Source organism: Aythya ferina (genome assembly GCF_964211825.1).
Source record: "Aythya ferina genome assembly, chromosome: 1".
Classification (NCBI taxonomy): domain Eukaryota; kingdom Metazoa; phylum Chordata; class Aves; order Anseriformes; family Anatidae; genus Aythya; species Aythya ferina.
The window spans coordinates 167059798-167087740 of NC_140296.1; the positions used below are offsets into that span (position 1 = coordinate 167059798).

Sequence of the window (27943 nt, forward strand, 5' to 3'; positions counted from 1 at the left end):
TTTCCAGAAAAAAATAACAGAAAATTTATTATTAAAATTTTAGAACACTTACAGAACAGGAAATACTTTATGCATAAATAGCAGTACAGGTTAAAACAAAGAAAATAAAAAGTTTACAAATGAAACACAAGGTTTGGCATTTTATTTTGAAGGAGGAACAATAAATACATTACTGAATAAAAACCAAATTGTACTAACTTGTTAAACATCAAGATTTCTAAAGAACTGTTTCTACAGAACCTTTTTACTTTATATATTTTAGTTGGAACATTCTGTCACTCTAGTAAATAGGACTGAGTACATAATATGATGTACTTCCTCTCAGCATCCAAATTCAGCAATTGTCACTTCAAATATTGGCTTAGGATGAATCGTAACAGTTACTTAACTGATAAGTAATTTTCTCCTTGAATTCCAGGAATATACTATGCAAATGTGGTAATTAAATTCAGTTGAATATGTAAATTTGGTAATTAAAAACAATACTTCAGATCTTATCAGATGCCATCTTTAGCTTAATGTTTTCCCAGCATGGGTCTTACCTACAAGTATGTTCAGTTTTATAGCATGTTATCTTTTTATAAACAGCATAAAGTAGTAACAAAATTATTTGAAAAGAAAGTTGTCTTTAAAGTTATGGCAAAAAGGTTTTTGCTTAATTCATTAGAGATTATCTTCAGAACATAGTATGTATTTCAAATACAGTTATATGGACATATCCATGTCTGGAAAATGCTTTTTGATTAAAAAAGCAATTAATAAACCAAGAAACACCAACAATGCTCTTGAAACTATAAGCGTGATACAAGCCTCATCACATACAATTCTGAACTCCCAAGGCGGATGCCATCTTGAGTAATCTATAAATAAACATATAAATGTAAGTTTTGTTGGGAATACATACATTTATAGCAAATAAGGAATATATACAGTGGTGTGAAATTGTAATACGTACAGATAATTTTATCACGTTCTGCATTTTCTGGGAATAGGAGAAAAAAAAAAAGAAACAGTTGTACCAGACAGCCAGTATTTCTCTCCTTAAATTTTTACTAGTTAGTTAAAACTAACCAATCAGATTTACAATAAAGAGAATTTGACAAACCTGAGAATTTGCACCAATAAACCTTAAAAATAAAAAAGCCAAAATGTTTTGATAAAACCTAAACAGCAATACTTTGAAATACTTCATAAAGATATTATTGCTTGTAATAATAACATTGATAGGTAAAAGCCCCATATAAAAATGAAAATAAAGCCCCATACAGTCCCTTTAACTGCAATCTCCATATTTTAGTTTTAATACAACTGATTAGTAGCTTTGCAGTCTCTGAAACCCATTAGACTGTTCAAGAGTATCTGCTAAATACTACTTGAAAAAGTATGTAGATGCTGATTTCTTTGGTATGGCTAATGAAGTCAGCAAAGTATCAGAGTGCAAAGTAATACACTTAACTGCAATCATGAGTTATGCCTATGTCTATAATCAAATGGACACTTGATAATTATCACTAATAATTATCCAAATTCAGTATCGTGAACAATGTATTTGTTCCCTGAATATAAATGGCCTTAGGAGTTGTTTACAATTACCTGCAAATTGGACCTGCCAGAGCACCAGCAAGGAGCAAACCACAGTTTGCAAGTCTTTATTAAGTAGGTGGTTCTTTTTTTCCCTTTACATATTATATTTTGCATTTGCTTTTACTTACTACACAATTTATATCTACAGATGTCCCCTTTTGAACATCGACTACATGGTACTCCTTCTTTATATGGTCTTCTTAGAAAATTACCACTACAAAAGAAAAATAAAAGTTTCTATGCGACGGGTTGCCTCATATATTTTTAAGTAAATCATGTGTTGAAGTAAATACACTGAAAACACAATATGCTGCTCACAATTCATTAAAAACCTTGGAATAATTTTGAAATCTTTCTTTTCATTGTCATTGTTCTGTCCATGTAGAAGAAGAGAGTCTTAAAAAGATACTATTTTTCTTTCAGACTTTTTACTGAAATTTATTGAAATACTGAAATCTGTGTTTTCAAGCTCCTACTGCTTTAGGAACAGTACTGGCTGGATTTTTTTTTTTTTTTTTTTCCTCAGAGTATTGATTTAACTGTAAAATGAGTTAGTGTTTCAGTTTCAGTCAGCAATTTCTTTCATTGATCTTTTAGTGTTTTCTAATGCCTAAACAATACTTGGCACAATTACAGCTATTAAATTGGAAAGAAATGGTAGTATAATTTTATTTTTCTCATTTACACAGAAAGAAAAAGCAACAGATCTAACAACTGGGCTGTTATCAACTCATTTCTGAAGATACAAAAAAAAAAAAAAGCTGAAACAGCATAAAAAGCCAACTGCATAAAAAGAGTACAGAACTGCAAGAGGTAATTCCAGCTCCAATTCCAGTTGCTTGCAGCAACTTTCTCATTTCTTCTAGTTCGTAGTAAAAAAAAAATAAAAAATCAATGAAGTGGAGCACAAGCCAGTGTTTGGGATTTGCTTAAGATCAGCACAGAATGACTTTATCAGTAAAGTTAACAGATTAGAAAAAACAAGCAAATACATGTTCTAGCAGTCACGGCTCTCTTCATAACTAAATCAGACAACCATCACTCTCTCTGATGGTATTTACGAGGGTAACAATAAATAAAAACCCCATTTTACTTTCAGTGAACTTTTTTACAATTACTTTCATTTTCTCAATATTTAAAACAGAGACTCACGCTGGTCCATAGTTGCAAATAAAATTTGCTGCATTTCTTATTCCTCCAACTTCCTCACAAAAAACAACAGCACAGCCTAGTTTGTATGACTTGTCCCAAACAACCTAAAAAAAAGTTTAAAAATAAATTAAAAACTACACTCGATAGCAACCTAGTTGAATATCTAGGAAATACCAAGTTGTTTTAAGAGACCATACATATTATCCTCATTTTGCAACATCTGTTTTCTCATAAAAAAAAAATGCTGGTAGGAAAGCATCTTAAGATGAACTTTAAAATTTTCACACCTCAAGATTATGTGATCTATGCTGCAAGTTTCCAGAATCTTCTATAGAACGATCTCAGTAAGCATCACTGACTTCACGGTCCCTGTGTTCCAAAGAAATTAGGGGGCAACTTCCTGATAGCTCCTTTACATAGGAGCTTTAAGCACTCATAACTTGGGACTGCAAGAAGGGCTTCTCATGTGTGCTGGAAATGGTCTACAAGTAAATGGTAACTACAAGTCTGAAAGCTTTAGCACTGCACAATTCAGACTAAACAGCGTTATCTGCCCTACTGAAGTGAAGATGGTTTACTGTCACTTCCAATTTGAGCATCCTCTGCCTTTTCTTGGGAGATTCTTCCTGCATATGACTAACCAAACTGCACTGAATTCAGTGAAGAACTTTTAACTATATACCTAGAACATCTGGATGATCTTTGTTTTTACTTCTGGAAAGCAAAGACAGAGTGGTTTACTATCACTTTCTGATAGTGCAGGCCTCAGACTGACAAAATGAACATCCCCCAAAATGAATGTCCCCTGAAGTTCCATCTTGTCAGTGTTAACGGCTAGAAGTGGTTATGTTAAGAAGACCTAATCTTTCTCAGAAAAGGACTTAAGTGTTTAATGTGAAACTACCTGAGTCCAAGATTACGGACAGCGTTTCAGGGCCCTTGGTGTAACAGTCTGCATTTTGCACATTTCTGCTGCTTTGAGATTTCTGGATCATGGTTCTCTCAGCACGTCTACAAAGCCTATCTGTTTATGATTTGTAAATTGTATCCATTTTCAATTCTTTGTCCAAACCTTCCAAGACCATGGTGGCCCCTGGATCATGCAGGGTCTTTGCTCATTGACTTTTAAGAAATGTGTACTTTTACACATTCACTGGTGTTTTACCCATGTAATTTGCTTTTTTTTTTTTTTTCCCAGTGATTAGTTTCCTTCATATTCCTGCCTGAAAGGCATGACTATTTTGTTTGGACTTAACCATGTAGAACAAGCAAGAAGCAAACAACCTGAATTGGGGGAAAGAAAGCTTAGAGTCCAGTATCACTCCAAGAAAAACGTGCAAAAGCCTCCAAAATTCTCTGTAGGAAAAGATCAAACAACAGATTTTTAAATGGTAGTTGTAATCTTCTAGAGATTTACTGCTCAACAGAAAGCAAAATGCAAGTTCTCCAGCCTCGCTTTTGAATATGTAGAAGAATGTAGAAGGCAGAACAAAACATCTAAACTCTCACATTACAACTCCCTACAACTTCTTAATGAGGGAGGGAACTGCCAGTCTATTCTCCCTTGTAACTGATGGCAGAGCATGTCGGAACGGCACGAAGCTGCAGCAGGGGAGGTTCAGATTGGACAAGGAAAAACTTCTTTACTGTGAGGGTGATCCAACACTGGAACAGGCTTCCTAGTGAGACGGTTGATGCCCCATGCCTGTTGGTGTTCCAGAGGCATTTGGATAATGTTTTCAGTAACTTTTTCACAGCCCTGAAGAGGTTATGCAATTGTACTAAATGATCTTTGAAGGGATCTTCTAACTGAACTATTTTATTCTATGTTTGGTCATAACTTATACTAGTTTGTTTTCAAATGCTTGTTTTTTAAAATACAGCAATAAATAAATCCATTTAAAATATTAAGTGTTCAAAGAAAAGCACTATTTTCTTAACAGAATTAAGTTTGTTGGAATTACCACTGACAGAAATGTATTGCAAATTGCCTCTTTTGTTGCGGATGCTCTGTTTTTTGGTCTTCCTTTCTTACTAGATGTGTAGAGGATACAATTTTCTCATGTTAACTTTTCTGTTAGAGAATTCTCAAAAGCATTCTGCAATTACTGTATTTACTTCTAACAGCAACTCCAAATGTACAGAATTAAGAAGCGTGCGGGTATGCAGTTGGAGAACTTGGAGCAATTATTTTATAGAGTTCACATAGTACTGATACAATTAAATGAGTAGTGAGGCTTTCAGTGACAACAATCCTACAGGAAAGAATTATAGATTATTATTACAGGATTTTATATAAAAGAGAGTAGACCAGTGTAGGGGTAGCTTGCACTATTGCCACTCCTTGAGATTGGCAAAGAAGACAGTAAGCTGCCAGTCACTATAAACCCCATACACAATTCTGTATTAGTTACAGTCTCTGATTTATCCGGTAGGTACTATACAAGAACTGCTCATAGCATTTTACTGAAAATGATTCTTACCTGAATGTAATGTTTGCAATTCTTAATACATGTGTGCAGTGAGAAATTGTAGAATATGTTATGCTTATACCATGCGCTAACGGCAGTCTGAACATCAAATATTTGATAACTTCCAATCCAAATATTCTCTCCAACAGATTCAAAAGTAGGATGACACTGATATCTCTTACTTAAATACGTGTTACTTTTAAAAACGCATTTATTTGCCCATGCCCTGGCCGTCCTTGCCAAAGCTGCATCCCAGCTCTGCAAAACATTAAAGTAGAAATAGTTGTGCAATGTCAAGTTACAGGAGAATCTCAAACAGTCAGATAAAACCAGTCAGGTGATAAAGTAGGCACATACAGATCATGATATACCAATGACAGACATTATATATTGGAGTTACATCAACAACGCTTTTGCTTGTTTAAGGCATATACCCATGTTTTATTTTGATGTTTCCTATGGCAGCAGAGAAATAGGAATGTATTACATTAGGATTTTTTTCCCTTCACTGTTGAAAATTAACTTTGTACGTGCACTTGCTAGCACCAAAAAAGATGTTTGGAATGCACTTTTATCTTCAGGTAAGAAATTAGTCAGTAAGCATGAAACTTTTGGGGTATTTTTTCCTATTGAACAGGTCATTCAGGATTTCCATTATTTACATAAAAGTTAAAGTAAAAAATGGACACCTCCTCTAGATTCAGATGGAAAAAATATTAGATGTATTTTTAAGAGATTCTTCAACAACAAATACTTACCTATCCTACAGTAATGTTTTAAATACACATAAGAGCACTTTACAAAGTTAGTGTCATAAAATAAATGCTTGTTTGGCCAATAATTCTTTCTGCTAGTTATTATTTCTTTGCAGTCTATCACCAGTCTATAACATAACTTCTGATTATTTAACAAACACCCTTTTTATTTGTGCTCCACTCATGACCGTTTTTCAGCAGGTTTCCTCTATCCTTAAAGTACATAGTTTTATGTCTTATATAAAAGATCTTGGGTTTCAATACCTAGGCTGGGCTTTATACATACGTTTTGGTTCACTCTTCATCTCCACGTGGTTGCCAATATGGTTTTCTTCCTAAGGTCTGTTGCTTTTTCTAACAATGTTTCCAAATCCTTATTTATTTATTTTTTCATCATTTTTTTTTTTCTGGTTTTCCTATTCCTGAACACTAAGCACAGTGTCTTTAACCAGCCTCTTGACCTCCAGGGTTATATCCTCCCTAGCTGCCATTCTGGCTTCACACCCATGCCTGCAAAGATATTATCTGCCACCAGCACCTCTTCCCAAGCCTTCCTCGAACAGTACCCCTCGAGCTGTCACACAGTTTACCACATTTACCTCTTCTTGCTGCACAGAACTGCCCTAACCACCAAACCCTCCCACTTCCAGCACCTTCGGTTCTGTTTCACCCTGCCCCAGCGCAACGCGGTCCAGTAGGAGAGGCAGAGGCTCTCCCTCGCCGCCAGGCACTGCCCATGCAGCTCCCACCCTACTCCAGCCTCCTCCAAACCCTTCTCCCCGACGATGCGAGGCGGCGGCTGAACGCCAGCCCCGCCTGCCCGGGGCCCTTCCCTACCATTTGCCGCATGTTGCTGGCGGCGGGCACGACCTGGCGGCGGAACTCGTTGTGGACCCTCACGCACTCCCTGATGAAAGCCCTGTTGCTGATGCTGGGGAAGATGGGCTGAGCCCACGCCGCCTCCAGCACCAGCCCCAGGGCCAGCACCGCCGCCCACAGCCCCGGCCCCATGGCTCCGCAGCCGCCCCAACGCTCCGCGCCCCGAGCCCTTTCCAGAACCTTCACGACCTCACCCGCCCAATCCCTCCGGAGCCTCGCCGAGCCCCGCAGCAGCCCCCGCTCCCTCGGGGCGGTGCGGGGAGCCGGCAGCCGCTCCGAGCCCGCCGGGGGGCGGTGTGGGGCCGGCCGGCGGCTCGCAGCTCCTCCGGCGCCAGGGAGGCGGCGCGGCCGCGGCCATGGCGCTGTCGGTGCTGCAGCAGGCGGTGGTGTCGGCGGTGCTGGTGCTCTGCGCGCTCCTCGCCGCGCCCAGGATGCTCGGGGGAGGCGGCGGCAGGGCCGGCAGGGCTCCGCGGGGCCCCAGGGCCGGCCCCGGCCCTCACGATCCCCGGGCGCAGCACGGAGGTACCGCGGGCAGCCGCCGGGCCGGCTCTGCCCGGGGAAGCCCGGAGGGAGCCGCCGCGAAATGGCGGGCGGAGGGTGGTGGGGGGGGTGGTCGTGAGGCGGCTCTTGGGTCTTAGAGCATCGATTTATTGATGTTGCTCAGTCACTGGAATACATATATATATTGGATATATATATACGGCAGCTGCAGTGAGTGGGTAGGTGGCGTGGTGTTGCCGGTGGCTGCGGCGCTGACAGGTTAGGGACTGGGTTGGAACTTCAGCCAGGACAGCAGGTGGGACGCGCTGGCACCGGCTCTTAACAAGTCTGTCAAGTAAGGTATTGAGAAGAGCCCAGGATCCTTTCTTTAGGAAAAGTATCACTGAATGGGCCGGGCTGCTGTTTGCTGTTGCATAATTATCTGGCTGAATGTTTGATTTGCAGAAGTACAGCCTGTGGGGGTAGGTGCGTAACACTGAATTTATTGCTCAAACAACCAAAGCAACAACACGGCATGTGTATTTCAACTGTTTACTTATTTATTTATTGAAAAATTGTATGTTAAAGTAAGATAGAAACTTAATTTGAGAGTCTTTTCTACCTAGACTTAACTTTACATTCTGTATACAGAAGAGTACTGTAGGTAACTTTATTTTGATGTAGGGCTGACCACACCATTTAGAGGAGCGAAGAACAAAGTGGGAGGGGAAATTCCAGTTGTGAAACTAATTACACCTTCGATTTCACTTTTTTATTTTGTCTTCTTTCTCTCATTTCAATTTTTAAGGTAGCCCTCAGGCAGTTCATCAAGTTCACCTGAATCCAGGAAATTCCGAGGGTCATAACTACCAGAGTATTCAGCAGATGAGAAATGCAATGGAAAAACAGATAAAGAGTGAGAGGACAAGAGGAAATGGTAGAGACTTAGCGTTCACCCTTATGCCTTTGTATGCTCTTGGAGTGGGAGTGTTTGCAGCATACAAATTCCTAAAGGTAAGCCTTAAAGTATTCAGTTATTGAAATTAGAAGGAAATGTAATACTTGCTCCCCGCCAAGCATGGCTGTCTGAATGACATTTTGTGCTCGGTTTGAATTTGAATGTAAACCACAGTTAAAATTGTAGCATATATGATTCTTCTTGCTGAAGAAGGCTTCTGACTTACATATTTTCAGACACTTAATGAGAATCTTATGCTTCTCCCCCAGTCTCAAATAAGAATCTGAGAATGCAAACAGTGCTGTTACCCGAGGCTGTAACTGAAGTCTCATTAGTGTTTCACTTCTTTTTTGTATTTGAGAATGACCTCAAGTACGGGAAGGAGGTGATTCCTGTAGAATAATAGCCTTAGGGTAGCAATTGGATAGAATAATGAGCAGCCTAGGCACACACACACACTGTCAGCCCCTCTTTTAAGGGAGGAAGGAGGGGAATAAATAAAAGTCAAGGTTAAACATGAGAAGCAGGAGAGACAGTATCTTCATGTCCATAGTCAGTTTTATATCATCTCCTGTGCAAGAGGAATACAGCTGCTTAGTAAGATGAAGATAAAGGTTGAATAGTTTGGTTCTAATAATCAATGTAATTAGGTTGTATATAAAATTTAACATCATTAAAAACTGTATTTTGTATATTAAAACTCTGTACACTTATGCTTGTGGAACAGAAAAATAAGTATTTTTATAATAACGGCTTTATTAGTTTAAGAAAAAGAGTTTTATCTCCTAATTAATGGTAGGAGATTAGATCCAATAACCTAGAAGGTTCCTTCAGTTCATTTTTGAAAACTGGAGATGAAGAAGCAACTGCTTCCTTTATAACTTTTCTTTGTTATATTGTTGTTGTTTGAAATCAGAAGTGTTACTTTAATATTGCAAGAAGGCATAGCAGAAATAGTTTCATTAATCGAGTGCAAATGTTTATGGTTGCTATTTGCTGTCACTGAATTTGTAAATGTATTTTTATTTTTAATATCAGAATAGTTAATGCAGCCTTTAACACAATTTTATTTATTGAAGATGAAGGCACATGAAGAAAATCTCGCTAAGAAGGAAAAAAGCACGGAAGACAAAGCAAAGGAAACCGGTAAGATACCATTTAGTATGGAAACATTCACCAGATGTGTATATCCTACTGAAACAAAGCTATGTATTTTAATTAATGCAGTCTATCTGAACAGGAACAGTCTTTACAGTTACTTAAGTGCTATTAGGAACCTAAAAAATCCACTTTATTCTATATATTTCAAACGCTCATTAGGTTTGTTTGCAAACTACAGATGGTAGTATTCTTTAGAAGAGATACAGTAATACCTTGTAACCTTGTAAAGGTTCTCTACCTTGTAATGTGTGGCGTTTTTGTCACTTGAGACCTGATTGAATTTTTCTTCAATAGAATAGGTTGTTTAAATAGGATATAATATTCTTTAAAATTAATAGGATATTGACCTAGAATACATTAAGTAGCTTTAGAATTGAACTGTATTGATAACGGAACAGTATAGACAATTTGATACAGACTGTTGTATTTCTGGGCCAAATTAGAGACTTGTCAAAACCATGAGAGGTTTATAGAGGTGTCAAAGTAAGAAAATAAATAAATGATGGTATCTTTTTCTTCATGATACAGAGTACTCTTGGCTATCAGATTTAGACTATTTTGGACGTGCCAAGAAGTGGGCTTTCCTTTGGAGAAAAAGTTAGGGCACACAGAAGTTCTGTTATTCTCATACTTCTTTTTGGCCCTCTTATAGACAGTTAATTAAACAATTTATCAGCCTCTTTTGGTGTCCCTGTACATCAGATCTGTAATTGGTTTCAGCAGTGGTCTGTTACACTGCTTACTTACCACTCTTATGTATTGCATTTTTGTTTCTTCCCAAGTTTAATAGTATTTTAGAAAGAGTTACTCCTCTCAACTGTAGTGCCTGAAGCATTGAATGTAGTTGCAAGGTGTGAGTAAGCAAATTAATGACAGTGTATGAAGGCACTACTGTTGGCTCAGGAAGTCTTGGAGCTGCACAGTTTCAGAGGCTGGGAAGGTGACAGTCACAGTCTCAGTGTCTACCAGCATATACTGTTAGACACTACTAGAGGCATTACCAGATGAGAAGTATTTCAGTTATACATTGTAAAGCTTCTGTTTTTAAAGCTACAACCTCCTTTCCACATTCTAGACTTCTATAGAGGAAAAAAAAAATCCTGTATTTTGAATCTGTCCAACCATTGTTATAAAGTAATATCCTTTCGGTATTGTAAATAAATTTCATAACATAGAGCATTCGCCTTGCCCCTCCCTCCCTCCTTTTTTTTTTTTCTTTTGCTAGAACATCAGCTTTTAGAACTGGAGCAGCACCTAGCACAGACAGAGAAAATGTTAAATTCTTTATTGACTCAGTTGGATCCACTGTCAAACTGGTGAGTGATTTGAAAACATTTTAGTTAGTATTGTTGTCTGTAAATTGAAATTTTCCAAAATGTTAACAAAAAGTTCAAAAAAAGTTTCTTATAGATAGAGAACGTTGTTTAGCAACCATCTTTAATTGCTTACTATTTCTGTAGCCTTTTACAGGTAGTACCTCGTCTGCCATTTAGGGCGTTTTCTAGAAACATCTCCTCTCTTGTTTACCAACATAAATGCAAAAGCTCAGACTTACGATCAAGTTACTGTGGCTTAACAAGTTAAACTTTAATGTGGACTGAGGAGAATAATACTGGAAAAATAAGCTCAGCATCATTTGAAAAGCCTTGTGAGGATTAGATTTCTGGTAGCAAAATGAATGTCTTCAATATCATTAGAAGATGAAACTGGTTATCAGTGTATAGCTGTTTATTTCTGTGTTTTGAAAGGAACCTGATAAATGAATGTGTGTGCTTTAGGGAACTATCACTAGTCTGTAGTAGTATAAAAACAAGGGAATAAGTAATATTACCTCCTTGTAGTTTTAAAGATGTTCTTTGCTTAAGAAGGTAGGGCCTTACACATGTACCACAAAAAAAAGTATCCATGCTGTATATTCGGTGTAGACTGACAGCTTTCATGAAGCCTAGTTTAAAACATGCAGAATTTCATGGTTGTTCCTTAAGTGTACTTCTGAATTCACTATGTGCTGCGACTATTAAACAGTAAGCTCACTGGCCAATTTGCTTAAGAAATTTCTAGCAGTGATGGAGAGGAGAGGAGAGAGAGTAAACAGAGTGAGAAAAGCCTCTGAACTCAATAGCTCTATATTAGGCATTGTCATCCTGAAAATAGAATCACTTGGGTGGTTGTTGCTTTTTGTAGTCACTGCTACACCTTAGTAGCCATTGGAGCTCCAGCATTTGAATTCAGCAACTACATTACTCAGTAGGTCTGTGTGATCATAGAATCACAGAATATCCTGAGTTGGAAGGGACGCACAAGGGTCTTTGAGCCCAACTCCTTGTTCTACACAGGACTACCTATAAATCAATACCATGTGTCTGAGAGCGTTGTCCAAATGCTGCTTGGACTCTGGCAGGCCCAGTGCCATGACCCATGGCCCTGGGGAACCTGTCCCAGTGCCCGACAACCCTCTCAGTAAAAAACCTTTTCCTGACATCCAAACTGAACCTCTCCTGATGCAGATTCATGCCGTTCCTTAGGACCCTATCACTGGCCACCAGATCGCTTCCACGAGGCTGCTTTTCAGCCTCTCATCCCCCAGACTGTACATACATGTATATACAGAATTGCCCTGTCCCAGGGCAGATTCTGGCACATTCTCCTGTTAAAACTTCACACAGTTGGTGATTGCCCTGCCCTCTAATATGTCAAGATCTCTCAACTTCATGGGAGACATTCTCGTTGACCTAAAAGTGTTTGCTAAGTATGGCATTTATCTACTAAAAGAAATACTGCAATCCTACATATTGTTATAAAACACTCACTTCCAAGGTAATCTTTCAGCTGTTGACATCTCTCTTTTCCAGTGTCAATGCTTTAGCTTGTGAGCAGAAAGATGAAATAATGACACAGATCCAATCAATTAGACGACTGATGAAAGAAAGTGGATTGGATAAATCAGAAAACAAGATGACAGGTACTTGAATTTTCAGTAGTATAGGTACCCAAGTAGTTTATATTTTAAAAGAATAAACAAATCTTTCTGTAATAATGTTCAGCTCCTGTATCTTTGGTTAAGTGTGCATGGAATTAATTTATTCCTGAGGTATATCTTTCTTCCTGATTGAAGTATATCTGATACCACGTCTTGATGTATTGTTTTTGTTTGTTTGTTTTGTAAGAATAAGCGCTAAAGTACATTGAACTAGGTCAAATAGCAGTCACATTTTGTTAAAACATGTTTCTTGAATGTGAGTTCCTGAGCAGTCTGTTATTACTGGTCTAACTTCCATCTGAGGATTCCCAAATAGGGACCTGTGGGGCTGTGGGTAATACTTGTATGATTGCGTTGAACAGTAAATTGTCTATTTGTTTCCTCTGGAGGTTTCCAAAAGGCGAACAGAGTCCAAGAGAAATATGTTAAGAATGGCTCGTTAGAAATTTGGGGAATTTCTGCATTAGTTGAGTTATTGAAAAAGAGAGAAAAACAGAAAACGAGGCTGCTTCTAAGCTGCCTCTGAAACTTGGAACCTGTCCAGTAATTGAAACCTTTTTTTGTGCATTTTAAGATGTCAACCACATTTGTAATGAGAAACTTGAAGATCTCATTCAGTCATTTGCAGAACACCCTCAAGAGAAAGAACTAAATGACAGAGAAGATGATGGTAATGAAGATTTTCAGGAGGATGTTGATGATGATTACAAAATAGAAGAGCATGAATTATATGATGAGTGTGAAGTACACCGGTTTGAGCCAGATGTGGTAGAAGACCAAGAAATGATCAACAAAAACGTCATAGAATCAGAGATGGGATTGAGGAGACGTAATAGATATGAATGAAATCTGCATGTATAAAATTTACAAAAGCTAATGATTTTGTTTTTCCACAATGTTGTATGCACTTTAAACTGTTTCCAATGAAGCTCCATGCACTGCTATATGCTTTAAAAAGAGGGGTGAAAGCTGCCTGTATTCTTGTCTGTGATGGTTCTCTAAGTGTCATCAATGGCAGCAAAGTTTCACTGAGGATGTTTACGTATTTTTTCTATTTATTTTTTCCTATGAAAATATTTCTGTACTCTGTATATAATGCACTGTAATTATATCTGATGCTTCACTAAAATGTTGGAATATCTTGTAATTTAGATGAAAGAATAGGTGCTTCGTAAATGTTTTATAACTAGTGAGTTTAGTACCACTTGAACTGTGACTTGAGTTTATTAAAGAGCATGCACTGTTGAATTCAGCTCTTTTTGGAAAACTTCTGGGGGTGGGGAGGAATGAAAACCAGTACACATTAAGACTTAATGTGTTCATAGAGAAGTTTCTTTCTTCGGAGAGAAATTCAGCCACAAATACTGTTAAAATAATTCTCATTTGTCTGTCTCCTCAGGAATGATGTATAGTTTTGTACGTCAATTGAAACCTTACATTACAGCATTACACTGGATAATTTTCTTTATTCCCCAGCCATCGCTGGTAAAACTTGGCAGCTGCCTAGTAATTGCTGATACCCATTAGCACTAGTGTCCCTGATTCATATTTGTTTTAACACTGTAGAATCTGGCCTTCTGCTTCATTGTAATACATTTTTGTTATGACAGTACCAATAGATGTATTACTACATACCATTCAAGAACTTTCGGGCTTGGGTGTTTTTTTTTTTGGGGGGGGGGGTGGAGTTATGTTAGCTTGATGGTGGCATTTTTAGGTCAGTGTTTAGAAAAGCATTTTTTTTTCCTTTGCAACAGTCAGTTCTGTCCAGACCTCAGTTATTTTCTATTATTTTTGTGTTCACTTAGCCCATGTGCCTATGAAACTGCCACCCTTCAATGCCAGGAATTACTTAAGAGGTAGGCTTGACTGTGGAATGCTGTTTTGTTGTTGTTGTTTTTAAATGCGTAGCTTTTAAGTACTACGGTATAATTCCTTAACTTTTTCCACTTTTTTTTTAAGGAAAATAAAATGGATTTGTTTCTGTGGAGGAAGCACGCTTTAGTGAAAGGGACCAACACTGCTGGTGTTCCACTCACTGAAACTGACGGAATTGTTCATTTCTGCGTAGAAACAGAGTATCTTTGCTTCTGAAAACAAACCAGGGGTTTGAAATTAATAGCCTCCAGCCATACATCTCCACCGCAGTCACTAGCTCTGCAATAAACGACAGCTTTTGCCTCGGTTTGGAAGCACCCCTGGCAAACAGCCCTCCGGGCCGGGCGGCCGGCACCGAGCTTCGCCGCCAGCCGGGGCCGGGGTCGGGGCGCAGGCGCGGGGCCGCCCTCAGCCCGCAGGGGAACGGCCGGGAGCGGGGCCGCCCTCAGCCCGGGGGGTGCGGGAGGAGAGGGGCCGTTCGCTCGGCCGGGCTGCCCTCCCCTCCCCTCGGCTCGGCTGCCTGCCTGCCTGCCTGGTAACGGGTGCTGGGGAGTTGAGTGCCCCGCAGTGGGTAGCAACGGGGCCAGCCTTTGTTAATGGCGACTTGAAAACGACGGGCTTTGGGTGCCTCAGCCGGCGGGGTGGAGGGAAACGCAGCCCTGCTGGGGAGAGCACCGGGGAAAAATGTCGGTGTGGGGTGGCTGGGTGCCAGCGGGGCCTGCCCGCAGCACCTGGGGCAGGGCGGTAACACGGCTTCGCCTTCCCGAGGGGTAACAAACCCTAACGCTGCAACGGGAGGTGCCCAAAGAAGCACATGGGAAAGGGGGTAGGACTTGAGACAAAGAGGTAAATTGGACGGAGAATCTGGTAAAGCGTTTGCAAGGAAAAACTGAACTTAAGGAGTGGTGAGAAAGGGAACCTAGCAACGTTTGGGAGCTTGCTGATGAAAATACCCAAATTATCAGCGATGGAAACGTTCTTTCTAAAACAATTTTTTATTTACAGAAGTACTCCCATTGAAAGCATGCAAATTTCTAATACTCTTTTCTGTTTTCTAGTTTATTCTGAAGGCTGCTATTCAGTTTGAATGGAGTTGAAAGTTGAAGGAGTTGCTGCATCCCCTCGACGGCAGGCTCAGCTGTCATCGAGGGGAAAAAAACGTAGTCAAGTATGTTAATGGAAGGCTTGCGGTTGTTCTCCATCCCTACTTTGAATCTTTTACAAAACTTTAATCGTGGTTACAGTCATGTGTTTCTAGTTCAAGGCTTTTTAAGAAATTCTGTAAAGAAGGAAACTTTTAGAGAAATTACTTTTGTCAGAAGGTGATAGTTTAGTATGACAAATCATTATGACAGTTTCTCAAATAAAGGAAAGGATTGCAAAAAGGAACACACGTCCTAAAATAACCAATCTTCTGCATACATAGGTAGGATGCAGGTAACTCAAGAACAAACTAGGGTTTTCAATAGAGACTTTTTGTGCTGAAACTAGCAACAGGTGTGATTGCTTTTTTGGAAAACAAAAACGTAATAAAGTAAAGCAACCCCCAAAACATAATTTCAGAAGGCATCATTTCAAACTGTCACGGTGTGAAATAAATTGCAGTGCTCATCACTCATTACGAAAGGGATTTTTTTTTCAGGTAACAGCCAACATTTTGAGATAAGATAGGCAGACAACACCCACAAGATTACTGTAGCAAAAACTCAGACTACCTTTTGAAAGCCTGGTTAGTGCAAATATGACCTTGGATTATGAGAGCCATTGGTTTTATTATAGCTAAGGTAAATATTAATATTTTTATAACAATTGTTTTTTCCCACAGACACTGAATTGTTTATGCCCATGAAATAAACTTCTGTAATATTCCCTCAGCCTGCAAGCACTATGTCCTTCACCTAGTAAATATGGACAGTCTTCAGGATGATTTTGTTTGCTTTCTTCCTGATTTGATGACTTCCAGGAGAGGAATTTACAAAGACTAAAATATTAACATTAAAATCGAGAATATAGTGTGTTCTTTTCCTTAAGGCAGTTGAAAAAAAATTAAGAAAAATGTGTACTTGTGATTTAATGCATTGAAAAAATACATGTGACTTGGTGCGCTGTGTATGCATAGAAAGCAAGACTTTGGTTAGTTTAGTCTAAGGAATAAGAGTAAATTGCACTTATCTCTTAAAAGCTTTTCACATATTTGACCACATGGTGGTGCTGCTTATTATTTGCAACCTGCCTGAAGAGACGCTTCTTCTGAATACCCTTTTCTGAAGGCACAAGGGGGTGGTGTTGCTCAGCTCTGAACCTGTTTCTTTTCAGGAATATGCTACAAGGATTTGTGGGGAAGAAAGCAGTTAGAGTACTCTGGCAGCTCTCAAATCATGAAAGGTATTAGGCCGCAGCTGGAAACAGGATGTCTGCGCAGTTCAGACTGTCATCTTGAGATCTCTGTGCTGTTAAAAAAAAAAAAAAAGTTAAAAACCAAGATGCTAGCAGGACATGCACAAAGCACAGTTTCTTTCCTGACTGGAAAGCTAGTTGGGGGAATGGTTATAATATGCTAACTCCGGTCATAGGTCATACAGTCATCTCTAGGGATTTGCTGTTGGCTGTTTTCAGAAATGCAATAGTGAGGGAGATGAAGCTTTGACTCGAGTCTTCCTCTCCCCATGTTCTTGCCTAGTTGAGTTTGAAGATCCATGTCAGTCGTGCAAAATTAGCAGTGTGAGTACAGAAGCTGCCTAGGCACCATCATGTGCTGTTGCACTAAAGCTGAGAAGATAGAGCTATACCAAATACCTGTGCAGTTTTGGGGTCTGCGCTACCACCGTGTGAGCCAGCTGATCGTCTGTATTGTGGTTTTGGTTGGGACATTTCTTAAACAACCCCTCAGCCAGCCCATAAACCAATTAGGACCACATGACCTGGTGAAAAGTGATTATACAATCAAAATCCCAAGAACACGAATTATTTTTAATGTATTGTTGATAGCTGGCACAGATATCTGATGTTGATATCTGGATTCTTAATGACTAGAAATTTTTGTCTTGATGAATATTGAGTCTTCTTGTCTCATGATCTGTAACAATCAACTTTCATTGTAAATTTTTTGTTTTGCACTTTCCTTAGTGGCATCTCAGTGGCATCAAGGATAGATATTTTGAGGCAATGTTTCTGAATATTCCAAGGGAAGCTGAAAGGGAGAGCTATGTATTTTAATCCTGATCCTTGTCAGCATGTAATAATATTGTGTCCTTTTAGGGGTGGAGACCAGATACACGGGCTTCTCGTGGTCCTCGCCCACCAGAGTAAGTCTGCTTCTAGTTTAAGTCCGCCTCTAGTTTTCATCTGACTTTTTTAATTGCATTATTAGCATCCTGCATATGCATGTATTGGTGTGTAAATTACTGTTGCATGAAATTTGTCATCTTACGTTTGTTCTCTATTAATTATTATTTAAAGTTCTTGATTATGCATTTATGTTAGTGAAGTGCCTTAAAGCCAGTATATCTTTCTACATTATTTTGCAAGTATGTGTCACCGTGACCTTGGATTGTTCATATCTTCCTCAAAGAAGTTCAATTTCTACACATTGTCAGTCATTCTGTAATAAAAAAAATGACTGGGAATTAAAGAGCTCTTTTATTTGAAGAAGCAATCTTGTTATAAAAGGTTTGTTTGGAAATACTGGCAGTAAAATGCAAAAATAAATGCAGTTGTGGTGCTCCAGAGTATAGCTAAAGTGAAGACATAAGGCTCAGAGATGCATTAATAATTTGGAGATGTTTTCATTTCTTTAAGCAAAATGAAATACTGAAGTATAGTTTACTTCACTGCATAGTTGGCTTCCACTGTATTAATCTTGTCCAAATAATTTGAAAGATTTGCATCCCAAGGAGCTATTTCTTCGCTGTTGGCTCTCTGGTGACTAATTATAGAGGGATGTTGCCACAGACCTGCTGTGGAAGACAGGGATAAGGAGTTCTTGATTTATGATTTTGTTGCAGCAGCTCCTGGTGGGGAGTGAAGAGGAGCCAGGATGGCTTTGCGGGACTGTCTGAGGCTGGGAGTGAAGAAGGGTCATTCTGCTGGTGTACTCAGCAGCTGGGAAAAAGGAAAAGCTCAGTGTCCAGTTCCTGAGGTTTTGTAAGAGGGACTAATAGGCATTTCCAAAGTAGGCTGTTTCCAGTTGTAATGAAACCCTGTTCAGAGTAGGGAAACTTTTGTGAAGGAGCTAATACATATATATATAATATAACAACTATAAAAATGTACATGATATAATAACTAGTAGGCAGCTTCTCTTATTTTTCAATTACAGTAAAAGCAAGTAAGCTTGCTTTTACTGTAATTGAAAAATAAGAGAACATACAGCTCTTATAATGATTTTAACTTCCTGCAGGGTGCCATGCCTAGATCTAAGGAGGCTGGGAGATTCTGATGAAGAGGTAATTATAAATCAGTTTTGTCTTGAATAGTTTTCAGAGTTCATGTGTCGCAGGAGTTTATAAAAATATGACACTGAATATAAAACAATTATGATTACTATCCTTTTTAATTTTAGGATGGGAACTCTTACATACCGTACAGTAGGGATTATCCTCATACTTGCCCTCTAGATTCATCTCCAGATTGGAGAACATCATTACAAATGCCACCTGCGCAGCATCTCCCATCTCAACAGGTAGGTCTGTCACTACAAATCTTTTCAAAATTTTTCCCTTTAGTAGTAATTTAGAAAAGTATCCTTAGCGTTATCATAAAAGTTCCTCTTTTTTTTTTTTTTTTTTGATTAAATTCTCATCTAATGCTATTGGTTCAAAATGGTTTTGGCAAAATACTTTTTACTGAGAAGCCTCTAGAATATTTCAAAAGTTCAGTTTCTTTACTCTTCTTCATTGGTAGATGCATTCATTCTTTGCATTGTACTCAATTTTAAGGAATATTTTAATAACTAACTTTATTTACTATTTGTCAAAGCAACTGAAAAACTTAATACTTTTGAGATAGGTAAACAAAAGTTCCCCACTTTCTAAACAAAGTGTAACTTACAAAAATAATAAAGATCAATCGTGGTCATTAAACATACAATTGAAGAAAATAAAACTAAGTTTGCTAAGATACTAAGTGAGTATCAATTTTGTAGAAGAATAGTTACTTTTGATGAAAAGGAAACTCTAAGAATGGTTGCATTTAACTTCAGAGTTTTGTTTAGTCTCTTGTCCTTAAAACACAACTGTGATTTTGACTTCGGAATTATGTTTGGAATTATGTTTAACATATTTATGTTAATACAACATATTAACAGTTTTATTGTTAAAATTTCTTGAACGCATACCAACATTTTTTTTCCTGGATGACTAAGAAACTTAATTGCCACCAGGCTTAGATACTTTGTAAGGGAAATCAGTAGTCCAGATATTAATATTCTGATTTATAGATTTATAGCACTGTTCAGGATTCAGTATCCAGTATAATAAATTTAAGAATAAATTTAATTACTTGGTTATTACAATTGTTCCCTGAATGTAAGAAGAGTTTTCCTTTGAACTTTTATGTCTGAATTAAGTTTGGAAAAAAGGAATTTGACAATTTTTTGTCTATTCACACAGAGGAGATTTTGCTAATTACTATTTAATTGCTCTTTTAAACAGATTTCTAGAAGGCCTTGTCAGAAGAAAACAGAGGTAAAGTAGCTGAAAAAATATACACTGACAAAATTAGCAACTGAATAGCAGAGTACGGTGGTATATGGTCTCAAAGTGAAATATGTTTTAACTTCTTTTGTGTAAGAGGAACTAGTTCGTTTAAGAGACTTTTTAATCTGTCTGTTTTAATCTGACTTTTTAATTTGAGAGATCAGATATTCCTGAATTAGTTTAAAAATTTTAGATAGTACTGCCAACATAATTTTCTGTCATAGTCATAATATTTTTAACATGTTACCATACATTTTTATTTGGTTAGGATGCAGGAAATATCCTAATTTGTCAATGTTTCTAATTGATGGAAGAATTGGAAAATACAATGCTTAGGATTACATTATTTCAAAAAAAAAATAATTAAGTAAACCTAAGAAATACTGAATGAGTTTGTCTAGAACAGTAGTGTTGCCAGAGGGAAAACAATTATAAATACAATTACGTATCATCTGTACCCCTTGAAGCAAATAATATATTGACCTTTATGGCAGGACTATGAACCAGCTAGAGCTATTAAGGTGAACGTGACAGGATCAAACTTTTATATGTTTCCCTATAAGCCCAAATGTTTTCTCAGCTTGAAACAGAATAAAATGTATTTAAATAAAAACTGAAGTATTTATTTATTTTTTTTTTAAATAGAGAAAATGTAGAGCAATGAGGTAGAATAGCGAAGAATTAAGTTTTTGTGCTTAATGTGCTTAATCCCTGCACATTGTGTCTTGCATCTACACATGGATGCTGTAAAGTCAAAGACTTTCTGAGTTGCTGCATACTCAGAGGTGGGGGGAAAGAGGTTTCCTTACACCTGCTGTATGCAAACGACCTGATCCTTGCAGTTTCTCAGTATGAGCTATAGCCTCTGATCTGAATGTGTGCTGCCATGCATCCCTGTCCTCCACACCTTGTACTCTGTAGAAGTGTCTCCTAAGAGTCTCCTTCCTGATCAGTCTTGGTATCTCCTCCAGGGAAGGCATGGTGTCCTCTTTTTTTTTTTTTTTCTTTCCCTCCTTCAGGTTGCTTCACTTCTTCCAGTGTTACAAAAGGTAATTAGTAAAATTGTGAATAAAAACAGAAAAGTACAAAACATCCATCACAAGGACAAATAGAAGTAGTTTTCTGAAAAGGTGATTTGAACATAAATAATCACTTTGCTGCAGCTTCTCACCTGTTCATTTTTATTGTTTAAACTTCTCCATACTACCAGAAGCATAACAGTTTTATTGTTTCTTAGAGTTCCAACATAATGAGAACATACCAACTCACGTTCATTAATTTAGGCTGTCTGTATGGATTGTACAACCTCAGAGTACTGGACTAGTAGTGCAGTAGTTCTCAGAATGCCTACATACCCAATGTAGGTATTTATACACATCTTAAGATGCAACTGTAGATGTTTAACTGCAGATGGCTAATTTTCCTCTGCATAGCATTATAAGTGCAGTGTCTATGTATTTGAGTTGGTATACTCTTCTCAGCTCTGGATGCCTATAATTTCACATCTTGTTATACCTTTTTTTTTTTTTTTTAAATATTAAGTTCATACATATAAATCTGTCTAGATGCAGGAGTGTTAACAAAAGGTTGTTAAGGCTTTGACTGTTTCAAGGTCTTCTGTTCTCTGCTTTCCTTTAACTCGTCTACTTCCTTCCTGCCTTCATTATGTTTTAAATACTTTAGTGCTAAATTTGCAGTAATGCATCTTCTGTTCATTTACCCTCTTTTTGCCATCTCTCTTGTCTCTCTTTTTTTTTTTTTTTGACTTGACTTGACTTTTACTTTTGGGGAGAAGATTTTCTGAAATGTTTTAATATATTCCTCTGAGTGGTCTTTATTTCTGCGTTGCTCGCTTCTGGGCCCTGACTGAGTTTTCTTTAGCAAGATATATTCCGACTTCCTTGATAACAGACTACGTAAGTAAATCTTCCCAAAATAGGTCACTTTTGGAGGAATAATTTGAATATTGTCTTATCATTCAGGAATTAACCAGTGAAGGGATGTAGATCCTCTTTTGAAAGAGAAGGCTGCCCTTTCAAGAACATAAATCTTCTGGTTTTTTTTTTTTGAAAAATGATTTTCTAGTACAGGACTGTTCACTGCTGCTTCAAGATGAGATGTGCCAAGCAGAGATGCTAGATAAGGCCATCTTATTTTTGTTAGCATTGAAGGGATGTCATGTAAACATTGAAAGTGTTATCTGGGGAGAGAAAGAAGAATGGAGTTCTGGGCTTCTCACATTGCTGTTGTTCCTACTGATCAGCCTCCACTGCATAGAGCACTGGAAGGAACATAAAGTTAGGAAGGTACTTAGTTGGCTTCACAGCCTTTCAGACTGGTGTTGTAGGGAAGGTAATGTAGGGACTAATACTCATCTGCCATCCAAACTTATTAGAAACTGTGACTGGAAAAAAACCTCATCAGCCCATTTTCAGCCATTCAAAATCAAATGTCAGAATTCCTGTTTTAGTCATCTGTAACATTGTCTCGTAGGACAGCACCACAGGGTCTTGACCTTGTGTAAAGTTATTTGGCTGTGTACTACTTAGATCCCCCCCCCCCCCCCCCCCAAAAAAAAAAAAAAAAAAAAAAGAACATGAAAAACTCCATGAAAATGAAGCCTGAATGTGCCATCATATTTGCATTTTTTCCTTAATATGAAGCATAGTTGTCAAGTAGTTTCATAAGTTTTAGTGTATATGAATTATAAAAATGGTGTTCTCCTTCAGTGTATCAACTAAGGCATTTATATCGATTGTTCTTTGCTCTAGCATTCTGTTTTAGAGCAGAAGATAATACCGGAAGATCTGCCATCCCCAACAGACAAATATAAATTGAAGTATCGTCAGTATGAAGCAGATGTGAAGGAAGAATATAAGCAGTATTCTGAGAGAATTGTAGAAAAGAAAAAAGGCCCCCAACAGTGTCCAGAAACTTCAATAAAGGTAGCTGGCAAAGTAAAAATTGCATTTTTAAGTAGTAAATTTGAGTGGGTATTTCATTACAGTGTGTAGAGTGACTTGCATGTGCGTGTAAATAACTCCTTTCATGCATTTATTGTAAAGAACCCTGTATGGTTTCAACATTTAATGTTGAGTAGGATATAAAATAAGAAAGTTTGCTTCAGTTCCTCTAGAACATGAAATTGGTGCTCTGAGAAACAAAAGTATGCTTTTGTTTTCTGGTAAGAGATGTAACATTTGCCCTTATAGTGTACATCTATCATAAGTGTCAATATTAGCGTAATTGATAGGAATAAGTTTTCTGCTGAAGACGATGAGAGTAAAAAGAACTTGATAAAATGTTATTTCCAAATACAGAGATGCGTTCCATCTTACTTATTTTTTAATATTATGTTAAATTATGATTGTACCTAAGATTTAGAAAAGAAGGGGTGAAATATGTGGTCTGTACCTTTGAAAGCTACTAGCACTGAAAATGGAAAGAATTTTTAAAATAATGGAAGATAATATCTGTACTTTGTGCTTTGGCCTTTCTTAAGATCCAGTACAGCTAGTCTGCAAAGTTGGACTGCAAGCTGTATTGATTCTTCCATTTTTTTTTTGTTTATTTTTAAATTAAGACTAAGGTGCAAACAAGGGAAGATCAGTGGAGGAAAAATGTGAAAACAAAGATGGGAAAAACTGACCTGTTCTGGAAGAGAGAGTAGAGAAAATTGTCTGCACGGAGCAAAATATGTCATTTCAGGTATAAAGAGGTCAAAGAGAAAAGGTTTCTAGCAAGGAACAGGAAACAAAAGTGAGCAACATCTGTGAGGACTGGTCAAATGCTAGACTGTGCTGAGGGTGGATGACCACTTAGGGATCTTAATGAAAGGCAAAATATGCAGATGCTGAGCTTCCTTAAGCACATACTGTATATATTGCTTTTCAGATAAAAGGTTTGTGATAAATGGCAACAAGATTACTTATTTACTTGCTTAATGCTCAATGTAATAAAGAGGGACACTTTTACAGAAGACAAAGATTTATGGCTGTGTGGGCTGAGGTCTCTTTTGCACATATTATTTATACTTCTAAAGGGATGTTGTCCCATTAGAGCCACTCTTCTAAAACTTGGATAAAATTTGGAGAATGTAGAAGTATAAGATTCTACAGGTAAAAGAACTGAGTGAAGGAAACAATTCTGTTGTCTTCTTAAGTTTATGTTTGTTTCATGGCAGTGAAGAATGCCATTTTTGGTGTTTTGTTGTAGTTTTACTTTTGCTTTTAATGTTTTCACTCTTATGCACTGATCTGACACAATCATGCCATGTTTTCCAAGATGTGAATCCTTTATGTGTTGTACTGCAAGCCCATCAGAAGGGTATTTACAGGAGTAGTCAAGTTAGTCTGAAACTGAATAAATAGGTAGCAAACGTTATTGGATTTACATAGTAGGGGGCTGCAGGAGTGGCCTCTGTGAGCACATCCCAGGAGCTGCCCCATGTCAGATCAGAGCCAGCTCCAAAAGGGTCCCGCCACTGGCCAGAGCCAAGCCATGGAGTGATGCTGGTTGGGCCTCTGGGAGAGCACAGTTAAGAAAGGGGTAAAAAAAAAAAACAAACAACTGCACAACAGCCTTGGGGAGAGAGGAGTGAGAAGCAGCCCTGCAGCCTCCACGGTCAGTGCAGCAGGAGGTACTCCAAGCACGCAGCAGCAGTTCCCCTGCAGCCTGTGCAAGGAGAGGCCCCTGGTGGAGCATGCTGTCCCCCCTGCAGCCCATGGGTCCTACACGGAGCAGATCTCCACGCTGCAGCCCCCCCATGGGTGGAGGAGCCCCCGGTGGAGCAGGTGGATGTGGCCTGGAGGAGGCTGCGGCCCATGGAGAGCCCCCGCAGGAGCAGGCCCCGGGCTGGAGCTGCAGCCTGTGGAGAGGAGCCCACGCAGGAGCAGGGGGTCTGGGGGGAGCTGCCGCCCACCTGTGGGGGACCCGTGCTGGAACAGTTTGCTCCTGGGGGATGGACCCCGTGGGATGGAGTTGTGTGGAAACAGTGCTTGAAGAGTGACCATGAAGAAGCAGCGGAGACAGTGTTAGGGACTGACCACAGCCCCTAGTCCCTGTTCCCCTGCACTGTTCAGGGGGAGGGGTTAGAAGAGGGTGAATGGCAGGAAGGGATTTTTAGTTTGCTTTTAGTTTCTCACTGTGCTAGCCTGCTAGTGGTAAACAATAAATTATGTTTGTCTCCCTGTGCCGAGTCTTGTTTTGCTCATGATGATAATTGTTGAGTAATATTCTGACCTCTTCTCAACCCTTCAGCCTAATTTATCAGCCTAATTTATCAGCCCTAACATCTCATCCCTATCCATCATATTTTCTCTCCCTTTTCCTTTGGGGAGGGTGAGTGAGAGAATGGTTGTGGTAGAGTTCAGCTGCCCAGCAGGGTAAAACCACAATACAAGCATAAACTGCGAGAGAAAAGGCAGAATTGGTGCATTCCTAGTGCTTTTGGTTTCCAGAAAGATGCATGCTAAGTGCTAGAAGCTGTGTATGTCAGTTTTTGTGACAGATTTTAATATATCTAACAAAGACTATTCTGCTTGACATTATCACTATCTGATTAAATAATAAATTTCAATAGATTTCAAGATATTTATCATCTGATTTGTGGGACTTACAATAACTTCTCTGAAAAGAAGCTGCTCCTAGAGCAGAATAGGTAATGAAACCTACATTACTGATTTGTGTCCCATGTTTCCTCCTTCCCAGCTTCTGTAAATGCAGTCTCCTTTGTTCATACAGTCTCCTTGCTTCATATCCCCCATGTGGGAAATACTTCTGTAATATATTCAGACTGATTTACAAGTCTCTTAGACCCAGTTCAGCAATATACTTCAGCTGTTCCTTATCCAGCCTTTATTTAACTTCTTTGCTGGTCAAGAAATGGCACTTTTGTGATGGTGAACTTTGCATGTGATGGCAAATCTGCTGCTTTCTCTTGGCTGTTCTTGAATGCAACAGAGAAAGAATGAGCTCTTTTCTTGAGTGAGGGACTAACAGTCTACCATCTATGACTGGCTAATGGTTTTTCACAAAGCATTGGTACTTTGGACCAAGGTACTTCTGATTATTTATTTATTTATTTTTTAATATGGTTGATAGTTGTTGTTAAGGCCTCAAAAGCTTTAAGGCAAGACTTGAGAGCAAGATTTATAAGTTCAGTTTTCATAGAAATCTTGGCTTAAAATGTCTTTACTTTTTCTAATTAGCATGAAGAAGGAGAAAGACTTTTTCAAATAAAAAACCCTTTTTAATAAATCATTGAGGAAAATTGTTTTTAATAATTAAACTTGATTTCTGAAAATAATGTGTTTTTGTATAGGGTACACAGCTCAAAGTTGGGCACAAGGACGATCTTACAGCTCCTGATGAGAAAGCTCTTCTGCAACAATGCTACACAAGCAAGCCCTACAATATGCAGCATGGTGTGAGAAAATCAGAAGCTGTAAGTGTTTTAGCTGGTATTAGGCTGTTAACTGTCTAGACTTGCAGAATGACTTCCCAGATGTTCAATGGAAGTTAGACTTTTGATGATTTGGTCCTAGTCTGTAATTGCAACCATGGGGGTTTGAACATCTATTTTAGTGGGAGTTGAACTGAGCAATCCAGTGAGCAATTTTTTAATCTTATTTGCAATGCTTGTATTTTATGCAGTAATATGTATAAATAAGAATGCAAATTAAATATAAATAAATACAGTTAAGCAGATCAACTGAGTGACTCATGTGAACCTGACCATCCTGTTCTATTTCTTCTTGTCTGTAGCTCGTACCTGAGCCTGCATTCCACAATTCATGGATTTCATGATTGCATCAGCTTTTACTCTGACTAGTTTCTAGCGTAAATAAGCTGTTTTCCGTCATTATCTCTTGAAATGGAGTATGTGATGAGACCCCGCTTCATAAGCAATATGGGCTCTGCTGCTAGTATTAGGTCAGGTCAGCTATGGCTTTGGCTGAATCTTCAAGATCCAAGGATGGAGTTCTACAGCTTTTCTAAGCAACATATTCCTTTGCTGTGTTACTCTCCTTGTGAAGATGTTCTTCCTATTACCCTTACCAAGCCTCCCATGGCTCCATTTGTGACATTGACCTCCTTTTATAATGTTGGCCACTGTTGCAAAAGTAAAAAATAAACAACAACAAAAAACCCTTTGTAACTGTCTTTTGGTTTTAGGAAGCTTTTAGAACACTTTATAGCTGCTTCCTCTGCAAAGTAAACAAAGCCAAACTCCTTTAGCCTCTCCTTTCAATTGCTTCATCTCCAATGCTCTGTTAGTTCCCCTCCGGTTTCCTCTTATCCTATTGATTCTGGGGGAGAGAGAGGCCCCCAGAGTGGAAACAGGCATGGCTTCACTATAATAAACTTACTTATACCCAGTAAGTTTCTTTAATTTCTTACATACAGACAGATTTTTACTCTCTTTAGGACTGTGCAAAAGGAGTATTGTACATTTAAGGCTAAATCTTGATTTTGGGATTATTTACAGTGATGAAGAACCTTGAGACTTGGTACTCTGTGTTTCACTATTTGCATATGCAGAGTGATGTCTTTCATAAGTGAATTTTGTACGTATTGCTGAGCAGAGTTAGCATTCTAACATTCTGATGGAATACTAAGCCATAACAAATTTTATGAGACTATAAAAGTAAATAAGTTTTCATTTATTTTGTTTGCTCATCATTATGCACTGAAGTTCACCTTGCAAACATCTATTTGATTTCTAATCTCGTTAAAGTGGGACTTGTCTCATATAAAATCTAATTATTTGCTTAATAAGTGAATGTTGCACTATTGAGGCTACTGATCGTTTTCACGATCAGAAAATCTTTTTTGGAAAGTAGTCTTATGAAGAACTTCCTGTTCATTATTTTTAGAATTATTTTAAAGATCTGTATTGTTGGGTGAGGCTAGTGGGGCAAACTGTTTTGAAGTATCATTAGAGTAAC

At 38.3% G+C, this 27943-nt stretch overlaps 3 protein-coding genes across 8 annotated transcripts in view; 2 read left to right on the forward strand and 1 right to left on the reverse strand.

The window, feature by feature from the left end:
• On the reverse strand, nucleotides 1-7015 carry LOC311435529 (GLIPR1-like protein 2). 2 transcript variants are annotated; one of them, XM_084516632.1, is made up of 6 exons: nucleotides 6800-7015; nucleotides 5220-5465; nucleotides 2737-2840; nucleotides 1713-1798; nucleotides 956-982; nucleotides 1-860 (listed from the first exon to the last, which is right to left on the reverse strand). In XM_084516632.1, the coding sequence occupies exons 1-6, from the start codon at nucleotides 6971-6973 to the stop codon at nucleotides 706-708; spliced, it is 792 nt and encodes a 263-aa protein (XP_084372758.1). In that variant the 5' UTR covers nucleotides 6974-7015; the 3' UTR covers nucleotides 1-705. The 2 variants fall into 2 exon arrangements, with proteins under 2 accessions (XP_084372758.1, XP_084372759.1); XM_084516633.1 differs by lacking the exon at nucleotides 956-982.
• A 146-nt stretch (nucleotides 7016-7161) lies between these two features.
• CCDC107 (coiled-coil domain containing 107) lies at nucleotides 7162-13668 on the forward strand. The gene is made up of 6 exons (XM_084516583.1): nucleotides 7162-7363; nucleotides 8130-8335; nucleotides 9359-9425; nucleotides 10666-10756; nucleotides 12293-12402; nucleotides 12995-13668. Exons 1-6 carry the CDS (start codon nucleotides 7198-7200, stop codon nucleotides 13264-13266), a joined length of 912 nt encoding a protein of 303 aa, XP_084372709.1. The 5' UTR covers nucleotides 7162-7197; the 3' UTR covers nucleotides 13267-13668.
• Nucleotides 13669-14064: 396 nt separating this feature from the next.
• Nucleotides 14065-27943, forward strand: part of CAPS2 (calcyphosine 2) — a 33435-nt gene continuing 19556 nt past the window's right edge. The window contains exons 1-9 of one of the 5 annotated variants that reach the window (XM_084516384.1): nucleotides 14065-14279; nucleotides 14383-14833; nucleotides 15357-15466; nucleotides 17557-17603; nucleotides 18698-18743; nucleotides 18860-18979; nucleotides 19950-19982; nucleotides 22766-22939; nucleotides 26317-26439. In XM_084516384.1, coding sequence (XP_084372510.1) covers nucleotides 15386-15466; nucleotides 17557-17603; nucleotides 18698-18743; nucleotides 18860-18979; nucleotides 19950-19982; nucleotides 22766-22939; nucleotides 26317-26439 — 624 coding nt within the window. In that variant the 5' untranslated portion in view covers nucleotides 14065-14279; nucleotides 14383-14833; nucleotides 15357-15385. The other 4 variants (XM_084516382.1, XM_084516383.1, XM_084516385.1 and 1 more) reach the window with 4 other exon arrangements.

Excerpts from the sequence above, each read along its gene's own strand:
- LOC311435529 (XM_084516632.1), bottom strand. The coding sequence starts at position 6,973 with ATGGGGCCGGGGCTGTGGGCGGCGGTGCTGGCCCTGGGGCTGGTGCTG. Across the intron at positions 2,841-5,219 it reads ATTGCAAACATTACATTCAG|GTTGTTTGGGACAAGTCATA; the intron begins GTAAGAATCATT and ends ACTTTTTTTTAG. Across the intron at positions 1,799-2,736 it reads ATTTGCAACTATGGACCAGC|TGGTAATTTTCTAAGAAGAC; the intron begins GTGAGTCTCTGT and ends TTTCTTTTGTAG.
- CCDC107 (XM_084516583.1), top strand. The coding sequence starts at position 7,198 with ATGGCGCTGTCGGTGCTGCAGCAGGCGGTGGTGTCGGCGGTGCTGGTG. Across the intron at positions 7,364-8,129 it reads TCCCCGGGCGCAGCACGGAG|GTAGCCCTCAGGCAGTTCAT; the intron begins GTACCGCGGGCA and ends TCAATTTTTAAG. Across the intron at positions 8,336-9,358 it reads CAGCATACAAATTCCTAAAG|ATGAAGGCACATGAAGAAAA; the intron begins GTAAGCCTTAAA and ends TATTTATTGAAG.